Below are 13,122 nucleotides of genomic sequence, written 5' to 3' on the forward strand. Positions count from 1 at the left end.
AAGATTTGATAGAGCTTCAATGCGAAGATGTTGATATAAGAGTACAAGATTTCTGTACGAATGGAATTTGATGGAAATTTGCGGCATTCTGAAACATAGGATTTTATATTAGTGTTGTACCGTTACGATTTCATAGAGTTCCAATGAGAAGATGTTGATAAAAAAGTATACGATTTCTCAACAGCTAGAGTTTTATAAAAAATACTCAAGACTCCGATAGAATTTTAATAAAAATATGATTATAGAAAAGTATACGATTCCTAGATGGACATAATTTGACAAAGAGTTCTATCAAGTGTGCTGAAATAGACAGCATTTTGGTCAAATCTGTTGATAGAAATTGATTTGCGAAGTTTATTTGATACAATTTCATAGGATTTAGAACAAATGTGTTTATAGAATTCAATTAAGTCTCGTTTCTTGATAGGTTTTGATTAAAATTTCCTACATATATAGAATTTGATTCAATTTTTATAGATTCTAGATCAGGATTTAGAAAAAAGATCATACCTTCCCAGCGATAACTGCTTGGACCGACAGAACGTTCGCAGCCTTGTGATATTCCAGAACCTCTCCTGGAAGAACATGACCGACTCCTGGGTCGAACCACACCAGCTCACCCTGAAAAAAATTATTTTATTAGTTTCATTTTATAACATTTTTTCAAATAGGTTAAATAAAATCATTGTTTTCATATGCAGATTTTGCTACAAAATGTTTATCTATTGTCAAAGAAATTTAATTCTATTAAATATAAATTAATAAATACTAATTCAGGATGGAAACTTTTACCGATACAAAGAATTTCTGGGGGTTTTCAGGTTCGTAAACATATTTCCCGGCCATTGGAATTAAAAAATGCAGACTGTTAAAGCTGAAGATCTTTGCATTAAAGTAACCAATACTAAACTACAAATTAAAGTAACCAAAATTTAGTTTAAGTTTAGACAATTGTTAACTTTTTAATAAAATAATTTAATTTCTAACCCAATAGTTGAATCTGTAACCAAACGGTCGTATATTCAAAATAAAAAGATTCAATTTCAACCAATGAAAGTTAAATTTTCAACCAAACAGTTGAATTTTAAAGTCAAAAAAATGAATTTTTTAGAATACAGTTGAATTATCAACCTTGATAGGTAAATTTTTAACCACAAAAAATTAATTTTTATCCCAGATAGACGAATTTTAACCCAAACGCGAATTTTTAACAAAGAGTTGAGTTTTCAAGTTAAAAACTTGAATGGTTTGGAAAAAATTTGAGTCTTCAATAAAATAATTGAGTTTCTAACTAAATAGATAATTATTCAAGCTAAAGGTAGAATTTTCAAACAAAAAGGATTCAACTTCAAACAAAAACAGTTGTATTTTTAACCAAATACTGCATTTTAAAGCCAAAAAGACGAGTTTTAAAAAAAAATTGAATTATCGAACTAAGAAAGGTAAAATTTGGAAAAAGATATAATTTTCAACCACGATTGATGAATTTTCAACAAAAAATTTTAATGCTAAAAAAAATTTTCAATCCAACCGTTTCACGCCCAACGAAATAGTTGAACTTCGGATAAAAGGAAAAGGAATTATCTACAAAATAGTTAAATTTTCGAGCCGAAAAAGACCAATTTTTTAGAAGACAGATGAATTTTCAACAAGAAAAGTTTATTTTTAACCAAGAAAGGTGAATGTTAAACATAGAAGGATGACTCACCAACCAAATAGTTCAACCGTCAAGCCAAATAAATTAATTTTTAATAAGAAAATCGAATTATCACCCTGAATGCTAAATTTGTAACAAAAAATATAATTTTCAACGAAGAAAGATTAATTTTCTACCAAATAGCTGAATGCTAAAAAAATATATTTTCTGCCAAATACTTGCACTTTACACCTGAATAGTAAAACTTAAATTAATCACAAAGGAAAACGGATTTTTAGCCAAATAGTCAAATTTTTAACCGATAATGATTTAAATTCAACCACAAGGGTAGCATTAAAAAAATGTACAAGCAAACAGTTGCATTTCAAGTGAAAATGACCGTTACATATTAATTTTCTACCAAAATGGTTGAACTTTCAATAAAAAAGAATGAACTTTTAACCCAAAAAAATAGTTGGATTTCTTATTGGATACCATCAATTCAGTTCGTATTTAAGCGAAAACAAACAAAAAAGGGACGTTTTTTGAGAACAGGAAAAAAAAAAAATTCCCAGTCATTTTCTGGCCCAGTTACTACCCAATAATCATTAATTCACAATCTACTTACCAACTCAATTTTTGAAAGCAAATCAATTTTGAATTTCTAATATTCAGAAATCTTAAAAGTTACAATCTCGAAAGTGCTTATCTTAACTAAACAAAAACTTCTACCTCCAGTAGATCAAGTACTTTCGCACAAAAAATAACTACCACTTAAAAAGTTGTAGTATCTATAAATCAACAACATTTAGTTTCATCTCAAGCAAATATCTTTCCAGAAAGACATGGTGAAATATTGCATATTAGAGTCGAAATCACTGTAAATTGCTAACTATCCCTTTACGACAAAATAAACATGCTTTAACGGATACACTAATTGAAATTATAGCAGCTTCCAACCCTACTTTACGATCAAACTTGACGACCTTCTTAACGGTCCTCCCATACAAACTCAAATGCAAATTAATTATCTCTCTTTTTCGATTGCGTCTGCAAATTTAATACCTTCCCCATCAGCAAATATTTCCATGATATTAATGTCAACAATGCGCGTTCCAAGCAACTAAGATTTTTTAACAACTTAAATTCAGCGCACCCTTTCCAGACTTCCATTCCTGTAAAACCCATCCTTGACCTTGGGCGGTATCCGCGACATAACTTTTCTTTTTCCAGTGCAAAAAGCGAAAATCGAGGTAGACATACCCGGGGAATTCGAACGCACACTATTCACATCACTGGAAGTTCTCGCATGAGAACCTACCGATTTTCGCACCTGATTAGTTCTTTCTTTTGTCAGTTTCAATGTTGCAGAGCTCTGGCTGCTCGTATTAATTCGCAAGGGAATGTAAGAATTCTTCGATTTTTTCACATAAGTTGGCAAAGTCCTAGACACTGACTCATCTCCACTACCACCAGGAAACTCACGAAAGGAAGTTCGACCCTCGAGATCACCAACAGTCGGTTTTGACCATCGAGACCTATCCGGATTTTCCGTCTTCGAATTTGCCTTTAGAGGGTTACTATCCTTTCGAATTAAAGACCTACGACGCTTAATTCTTTCAAGGTCGTAAGACGTCCCAGGAAGTGTGTGTGAATGAATCTCATCTTCGTTTTCCGGTTCCAAAAAGTTCCTCGCTTTTTCTCTGTTTACAGTTTTAGGATCTCGAACCTCGACGTTACTGATGATCCTTCTTCGGGACATTGTCCTGTGAACAGTGCAGACGTCGTCTGGGTTTCTCCTTTCGTTGTCGACGCGTCTTCCCCTCCCATCATCGTGACCTTGAAATTCTCTAGAGGAAGCCGCTCTTCCGTAAATCACGCCTCCCTGGCGCTCCACCTCTTCCATGTCCAGTAACGACCTGGGCCTGTAAACTGGATCATTCACAGGGTCCCGAATTGATCTATAAGTCTTCCTCTGGAAGGATATTTCCGAGGTCGAGATGCTGTCCTTGGAACCACTCACTTGTTTTTTCGTATCGCCATATCTCACTGACCCTCTTCTCGAAACATCCTGATCACGAGAGACGTTTGGCAACGAAGCCTTCCTGCGTCTGATTCTACCATAGATACCAGCTTCCTTCTTCCCGAGTTCCATGTTCGAGCCAGCAACACTCCGATCTTCATTATACCTTGAGGATTTAGTCGAGTGTGTAATCTTCGGTAAGGTCGAAGGTCTGGGTAACAAAGTCCCTACTTGAGAGTTTCCAAAATCGCAAACAGATCTCGAATCTTCAGCTCCTGCATTTTTATGAATTTCTCTGCTTCTAGCTAAAATCCTCGATCTCGAAAATCCGGAAACATTCTTCACGAACGAGGTTCTAGGATGCTCCCGGAATTCACTATCTATACCACTGTAGCTTTTCCTTCTTTGAGATCCTTCGTGTAGATCATCGGGGCCGGATCTTCGCTTGATGATATCTTGTCTTGATACTCTTCTCGGATATCCGGAACTTTCGTTGCTTAGTCTTTTACGTACTGAGGGCAAGGTCGTGGGTCGGCGGAATGATGAGTCTTGGCTGTGGTCTGAACGAGTATTTTCTTGCATTTCAGAGGGACGTCTCCAGCGACTTCGAAGGGATCCGTTGTACTTGGCTACGGAGTCTTCTTCGGATTTTGAGCATCTTCTGATTATCTCTTTTCGGGAGATTGTATGTCCCTGGGTGAGGATCGGTTGCGGAGAATCGGAAGCTGTTGAGTGGGTCTCCAAGTGGGGACCATAGTAGTGGGATAGCTCCTTTCGGGAACCGGATGGTCGAGTTCTTGATGATCTCATTTTTAGAATTTGAGGCAACTTTTACAGGCGGAATTTTCCTTGGAGAAGATTCCCAAAGCTCTAATTTGAAATCGGATTTGCACGTTCGTTCTTTTACTTATTTTAAATACGTTATCAAAGCCAATTCTTTGAATGATCTAGTAATCTAACTATTAATCCGACTTAAAATCCTATCTTTGGCATAAAATATTTAAAGGTTCCCAATCCAAGTACTTAATTCCAGAAATCGACTTGAGTTCCTAAATTATGCAACTCTCGTCTGATGGGTAACGGCTTCAAGTAGAAAGTTCTGGTTTTCAAGTGAAATTGATTTTCTGCTTTGAGGTCGATTCGCCGCGCTGGTTCTGATTTTTCCAGGGATCTAAGTTCGGTTGAGTGCGCAAGCATCGCAGAGAAACGTCCATCGGAGGCGCGACCCACGTCTTGTTTCTTGAGACATGCATTTGTATCTTGGCGCACGTAGATGGGATTTCTTGCTAGAAAGTACCGAAGGTCGACAGTACTTCATAACCTGGAGCCTAACTAAACTTTATGCACTGCCAAGAATCCTCGTCTTTTAATGTCTTCGGGGGCCGAAGGGTTGTTAACATGCAGTATATCATCTCCTTGATTTATGATACTGGAACCACAACAGGTAGATCTGCACTAGTTCGACTTAAAGTCGACCGGGTATCGGTGACTCGAGGTCGTCGTTGAATCACGTCGTGCATTTTAAGATCTACGTGGACCTTCCTAAGGAAGTCAGGAGGCCGAACTCTCACACTTTATCGGGATCAGCGGGTCGCAAAAAACATTGTCTCATCCAATCGAGTTCTAGAGACGAAACACCTGATGAATACTATCCAGAAAGCTAGGGTCACTTGTGCTTGAACAAACACTGACTTAACTTTCACGAAGGAGCTAACTCACAAAATTGAGAATAAAGTAATAAAAGACGGCCGATCTAAACTCGAAGATGTTCGATGTAAGACTGCAGGTCTACTCTTTCTTCGCAACAATTGCTGCCTCCGCACATTGGCGTATGCTTTTAATATAAAGTTAGTGTTAATTAGATAGTTGCTTTTCCATGTTTCTGCATTAGCGGTGGATTTATTAAATATGGATAATCGATGGGTGGATGGTGTTCGGAAAGAAAGTGAGAAGTTTCCAAGGAGTAAGGATAAGTGGTTCATTCTGATGAGACTTCTTGAAGGCTTGATGAGGATTTTGTGATTGTTGAGGGTTTTTAAAATCACGCTTTGGAGGCGCCGGTGAATCGAAGTGCTTTGGGGTGGAACCAAGCGTGCCTCTTCTTATATAAATTACGCGCTAAATAGGCCCATGCATGTAGGCGCAGTGCATTCTAGACAGGAATAGTGCAGGTTGCGTTATGAAGAACGGGAAATGACTTTAACGAGGCTTCTCAACCGGAGATCGTCAATGGAATCCATGGCCGATTGCGATTTCACGATCGGTAATTAGGACCTTTCAATTGGTTCATTATCATTAAAGTCACTCCCGTCGACTGGAACGATCTTCTAAGCTTTCTTTGCACTATCCTTTTCTTTTAGCATTTCAAAGCACCATTATGTCCCGAACCAATCATGTATAGAATTCTATAGATCTTCAGAGAAAAATTAGATTTTCTAAAGTCTCCTTTTCGTTTTAGAGAAAACGCTTTGATACTTTGATGTTTAATTTTATGGGTATTGTAGAAACTATGAGTAAAAAGCGCGCTAAAAAGTTGATGCAGAGAACATAAACGCATCAGCATAAAGAGTTTGCATCTTTCACGCTCACTTTCATTGAACGGTCGATAGGTATTGATTTATACAATCTTCGACGCTTTTATGACTTTCTCTTAAACCCGATAGACATTTTATATTGTCTTGTTTTTGCTTCAAAGTGAAATATGATCATTTCCATTTTTATTACTTTGTCATAAAGCATGTTTTTGTCCTTCATTGTTATAAAAAGACAGAAGTTTCGAATTAAATTACAGACCCGTACTTTTAATGTTATTCGTCCTTGAGTCATGTGTCGCAAAATTTAAAAAGAGTTTAGAACAATACATGTTTTGAAGAAATAACAGGATACATTTTAAAACTAAAATATCTAGTTATTATCTAGCATTTGGAGCTGCAGAATTTATGAGAAGGTTTAAAACTGGCTTTTCTAACAAGGAAAATAAACTGAGAAAGTCTTAATTGTAGAAGTTGATGATGAATAATTTAATTTGACAAAAGACGTAAGGCAAAATGTTATGTGTTAATTAATTTGCAAGAATTATAATGGACAGCAGGTTTTTAACATAGGAGTTCTTATAGTCAGCTGATTGCTAACTAGGAACTAAACTAGACGGGCGGTGAATTGTTGAATCACCTAGGCACTATTTACTTTCGAATTGTGTTACTGACCTCATTATTATGTAAAGCCTTCGATATTAAATCAATTTATTATCAATATATTATTCTGTTTCAACAGAATGGCTTTAACGATTTTAAAATTTTAATTACATGGACAGATATACTCAAAAATTCAAAAGAATTCAGGGTTGATTCAAAATTAATTCAAATGAATTGCAAAATATATTTGAAAATCTCATCAAATCTTTGAAGCCCGAGGAAATCCCTAACTTAAAAGAAATAAATTTTTTGAAACATATTATTCGATCATTATAATATTATTCTAATCAATTTTATATTTTCCTGCAATCCTGGAAATGTTATAAAAATAATTGGAGAGCATTTAAAATCTTCGAAAATCTGATAAAATCTCTTGGAACCTTCGTGAATATCTTAAAACCTAATAGGTCCTATAAAATCGTTGAATATATCTTCAAAAATTCCAGAAGATTCTTTATAACCACATGAAATTTTGTTCAAATCTCTTAAAATCATAAAATAATTCGAAACCCCTTGAAATTTTGTTTAAATCTCCCGAAAATGCCTTAAAATCTTTTACAATACTCTAAACAAATTTTAATAATTTGAAAACAATTAAAAATTCTTCTAAAATTTTTAGAAAAATTTGTAATACTTTGAAATTCTTTGAAACTTTACAGAGTTCTTGAAAATGCCTCGGAATATTTTAAAATACTAGAAAATATTTCCAATTCTTTAAAATCTTTTGAAATCCCTAGAACTTATTTACTTAAAAACTTTACAATCCTTTAGATTCATTAAAATCTTTTCACTAGTTTGGAATCAATTGCAAATGATTAAAAATCAATTTAAAACACATTAGGACATTACACACCCTTTAAAATCTTTTGAAATCCCTTACAATTTTTTCAAGTTCTAAAGAATTCCTTGGAATTTTCGAACATACAACCTCAAATTATTCACATCTATTACAAAATCCCTAAAATGTTTGAAATACTTAAAAATATTTTTATATTTCTTGAAATTTTGTAAGGCTCTTGAAAATTCATTGAAATGTTTAAAAACACTCTAAAATCTTAAAAATCCTTTGCAATTACTTTAAATTATTGGAAATCTATTAAAAACATTGTAAGGAAGTTCACTTCCTTTCAAATATTTTGAAACTTTCTTACAATTTTTGCAAATACTCTAAAATGTTAAGAAATCTTTGTAATTATTTCAATTTATTGGAATTCTTTTTAAAATACTGTAATGTATTTTGAATCCATTAAAACCTTTTTCAATTCTTTAAATCTATTTAATGCTTTTGAAAATTCCTTGGAATTTTACAAATATGCTCAAATCTTAAAAATTTTGTTAAATAGCTTAAAATTATTGTAGCTATTAAAAAATGCTTGGAATCTTTAAAAATACCTTAAAATATTTCAGATCATTTAAAACATTTTAAAGCTCTTATAATTCCTTGTAATTTTAAAAAGTGCCCTGAAATCTTTTAAATCCTCTAGAATTACTTAAAAATATATTTAAAATACCCAAGACGTTTAAAGTCCTTGATATATTTTTAATATCTTGAAAATGCCTTGGAATCTTTTTAAATGATCTAACATATTACAAATTCGTTTAAATAAATTAAAAATTCCTTAGAATCATTTGAAATTCCTTACCATGTTTTAAATCCTTTGAAATCCCATGAAATGTTTTAAATCTCTGAAAATCCCTTGGAATTTTTTAAAATACCCTAAAACATTTCAAATTCTTTCAGGTCTTTTGAAATCCCTTGCGACTTTTGAAATGTTTTGAACATTAATTGGAATTTTAAGATGTACCCTAACATTTTAAGCATCCCTTAAAATCAATTCAAATTATCGTAAATTAATTTAAAAAATGCTTTCACATTTTCTAAATCTCAGAAAAATTTCTTGGAATTTAGAAACATAACCTATCACCTTTAAAAGTCTTTGAACTCACTTCAAATTATTGAAATCAACTGCAAATTTAGTAGAATATTTCAAAATACCCTTTGAGATTTAAAAAGCATTCAATCATTGAAATTCAAAAACAGGTGCAGACCTGAATTTAAAAGTGGTAAACCCATGGGTTAATTTATTGAAAGAAAAGTGACTAAAAGGACTAAAAGTTAGTGTGTGAAAGCCCTGATTATTCTTGAGGGTTAGGAGCCGTATTTAAATTACGTAACGGAAATGGGACTTGAAACTAATGGAAATTTTTAATATTTAAGATAATACATGCTTTGCAGGTTGAAAACTTAATTTTTAATATTCTCTGATTTTTCCTGTACCAATTTTTTATTTTCCTTGACCATTAACATTCAAATACCTGTATCAGATAAAAATAATAAACTTTTAAATATATTTATTTGTTTTTAATAAAACGAAACAGACTCTTCTACGATAAAAAATTAATTTTTCAAAAAATACTTGAATTGTCAATAAAATAATTAAATTTTTAACAAAATAATTGAACTTTCAACATAAAAAGATGAATTCTTAACAAAAAAGAATAATAGTTGATATTTATAACAAAAAAGATGAAATTTCATTCAAAAAAGTATTAATTTTAGAGCCAAAAAGACAATATTTAAAAAATAAAGATTTTTCAGTCATGAAAAAAAAGTTCACCTAAATTGTTAAACCTTAAAGCCAAAAGACGAAAATTATGTACAAATATTTAATTTAAAACCAGAAAATGTGAATTTTTAGCAAAATAATTTGTTTTCAACAAAACAGTTATATTTTTAACCAGAGATCAAACTTTATTTTTTTTTAATTTCAACTAAGTAGTGCACTTTTATCCACGCAGTTGAATTTTCAATTGAAAATGATCAGTTTTGAACAAAATAGTTCAACTTTCAACCAAAGTAGTTCAAATAAAATAGTTGAATCGTCAAGAAAATAAGATTAATTTCAAACCAAACAGTTGCATTTTTATCCAAGATGAATGAAATTTCTACTAAAACAGATGCATTTTTTAATCAGACAAAATTTTTTTTTAAATTTGAATCTTCATCCAAAAAAGATTTTAGTTTGACTCTTCAACACAAAAATACGAGTTTCGAACCGGAAATACATTTTCCTCGAATATACTTGAATTTTTAACCCAGAAAGATGAATTTTCAACAGAACAGTTGCATTTTTAACCAAAAAGTGTGACTTTTCAACATAATTGTTGAATATTCAACCAAATAGTTGTTTTTTTCATCCAAGCAAGATGAAACTTCTGCTAAAACAGATGAATTTTTAAATAAAAAAGAGACATAAGTTGGTGTTTCTTTACATGGGCTTTAGGGTCCAGTGATAAAAAAACTTTGTTTTTTAATCCGACGTTTCGACTCGTGGGACTCATCTTCAGTGATTTATTTCTTAGCAATTGTGTAAGAAAATCATCACATTACTATTGCACCAAGAACATTCGTTGCCGCACAGTGTAGATAAATTTAATTTAATTTTCTCTCGTTTTCTTGACAAACACATCTTTTATAACTACAGTGCCTAGTTACTCTTGTCAGTGAGTGAATCATGAATTTAAAAAAGAGAAATTTGAAAAGAAAAAGTTGAACTTTCATCCAAAAAAGGAGTTCGTCGATTTTTCAACACCAAAATATGAATTTTAAACAAATAAATTTTCTACGAAATTGTTGAGTTTTCTACCGAAAAGGAGAACTTTCTAACAAAATCGTTAAATTTTTAGCCGAAGGGTTGCATATTTATATAAAAAGATGCAATTTCTATTAAATCATATGAGTTTTTAAATAAAAGACAAATTTTCAACCAAACAGTTAAATTTTTATTAAAAAAGAAATTTTAGTGGACTTTTTAACGCCATAATATGAATTTTAAGCGACAAGCTTATTTTCTACAAAATAATTGAATTTTCGACCAAAAAGGATGATTTTTAACAAAATTATTGAATTTTCAAACAAATAATAAAGTTTGTAACTGAACATATAATCTTCAGGAGGGCGTAACTGCAAAAAAATTCAATATAACTAAAAGGAAAATAAATTACTAACAAGAATATTATATCAGGGTTAGCGAAAAACTTATTTAAAAAAAAAAATCCCTCATTTTTCCCTGATTAAATTTTTATTTTTCCTGTCCATTAATAATAATTAAATATCTGTAGTTACAAAAGATGTGCTTGTCAAGAAAACGAGGGAAAATTAAATTAAATTTATCTACAGTGTTCGGCAATGAATGTTATTAGTGAAATAGTGATGTGATAATTTTCTTACACAATTGGTAAGAAATAAATCACTGAAGAGAGGACTCCCACATGAGTCGAAACGTCTGATTAAGAAACAAAGTTTTTTATTACTGGACCCTAAAGCCCATGTAAAGACACACCAACTTATTTAATACAAGAGGGTCAATATGATTCCCCATCATGAATTTAAAAAAGAGAAATTAAATAAAGTTAAACTTTCATCCAAAAAAGGTTTGAATCGACTTTTCAAGATCAAAATATGAATTGTAAACTAGTAAATTTTCCACGAAATCCTTGAATTTTCTACCGAAAAGGAGAACTTTTTAACAAAATCGCTTAATTTTTAACCGAATGGTTACATATTTATCTAAAAAGATGCAATTTGCACTAAAATAAATAAATTTTTTAATAAAAGACCAAATTTCAAACAAATATTTAAATTTTCATTAAAAAAAAAATATTTCAGTTAAATTTTTAACACCAAAATATGAATTTGAAGATACAAGAGTATTTTCTACAAAAAAGTTAAATTTTCGACCAAAAAGGATGAACTTTTAACAAAGTTGTTGAATTTGCAAACAACTAATAAAATTTGTAACTGAAAAGATTCCTTATTTGCCAAATCTTTGTTGGCTATATTTGTTCTTCGCTCAGCAGGTTTCTTATTGGCGCGTAAAGTTAAATTCATATTCTGTACAATTCCCGCTAGTTATTTGTTTCATTTGTGTATTTCTAAAAATTAAGTACATGAATGAAGGACCCCATCACAATTACAAATCGTAACAAAATCTCTCTTCCCCTTCCTGGTCCTTGAGCTGTTACATAATTTAAAAAGCACCTACCAGCAATTCCAAGACTTCTCAATTTTTTTTAATCTCTGATTTTTGCCTGATTTAAAGGTTTTCCCTGATCAGCAGTAACCCTATAGAGCTGAATTCTCTACAAAAAGTCCAGGAATCCATTTTTTTTAAATACCTGAAGAAACTCTACAGCAAAATCTCTCGAGTCCGAAAGAATAAGATTATGCTCCATTGATCCCATTTCAAGCAAAGGGAGCGTACTCTATTTCACGAGACCACATAGCGACTTGAGATTAATATCATTCTTGATTCTTGAGGTATGGAATGATGTTGGTGGAGGCAGTGCGCGTTCCTCGTAAGCCGGCGTGCCCGCTAGGAATTCGCTCACAGCTTGTTATATCGCTGCGTGTAATATCGGCAACGTTGCTGCTTCTAAACTCAAGACTCTAAAGTTCTATCTAAACTCCAAAGTGTTATAGAGCCTAAGCAATGTGATTGCCGCACAAGAGTCATTGGAAAGTTGACGGCAAGGCGATACGATTCCTCGTGCGTGCCAAGGGCTTATATCAATGTGTTTGTGAAGAACTTATGTTAGTTAAGTCCAAGTTACGAAGTACACACAGATCATTGACTCCCAGCGTCGTTTCATTACAGCTCTGTAAATCCCTCGGTAAATCCCTGGACGCAGGATGCTTGTTTACTGCCACGTGACATCTGGACGATACGAAACACGCGATAACGATCAATGACACCCAGCATCGCAATGTCGTACATTGATCGGTCAAATACCTCTTGATGATGAACCTTCGGTGAAAGTTTGCCGAAGGTATTTAGCTTTTGCTTGATGATTGGTGTCAACCAACGGGTTCAATATAATGCCAAAGTTGCGCCCATTCATGCGTAGTTGCTTCTTGGTTTCTTTAGATTCCATCACCTTATGATTTAATATATGCTTATGGAAATATGCTTTATGGAAAAGGTCAATCCTTTATTTCTATTCACTTGATTCATGGCTCACATGAGGTTGAACAAGTCTCCTTCCATATAGGAAAAAAATAACAGATCTCTTTTTCTATATTGTAAAAAAGTCGTATTTTTTGCTTGATTATTCAACAATCTGGTTGCATTTTTTCTTATTTCTTGACTGAAAAACCTTTCTTGGTTGAAAATTTACCTCTTTAGTTAAAAATTTTACTATTTTATTAAGGATCCGTTTTTTTTTGTGAAAAATTCATCTGCTTGATTTAAAGTTGAATTACTTTGTTA

At 32.3% G+C, this 13,122-nt stretch overlaps 1 protein-coding gene across 2 annotated transcripts in view; it reads right to left on the bottom strand.

Annotated features, from left to right (window-relative positions):
- LOC117172149 (unconventional myosin-XV) overlaps positions 1–13,122 on the bottom strand; it is a 169,953-nt gene that overhangs the window by 128,404 nt on the left and 28,427 nt on the right. For both annotated transcript variants that reach the window (XM_033359949.1, XM_033359950.1), the window contains exon 3: positions 511–621. In XM_033359949.1, the coding sequence (XP_033215840.1) occupies positions 511–621 (111 nt within the window). The remainder of the gene's footprint in view (positions 1–510; positions 622–13,122) is intronic.

The sequence above is a fragment of the Belonocnema kinseyi genome, chromosome 4 (assembly GCF_010883055.1).
Source record: "Belonocnema kinseyi isolate 2016_QV_RU_SX_M_011 chromosome 4, B_treatae_v1, whole genome shotgun sequence".
Taxonomy (NCBI): domain Eukaryota; kingdom Metazoa; phylum Arthropoda; class Insecta; order Hymenoptera; family Cynipidae; genus Belonocnema; species Belonocnema kinseyi.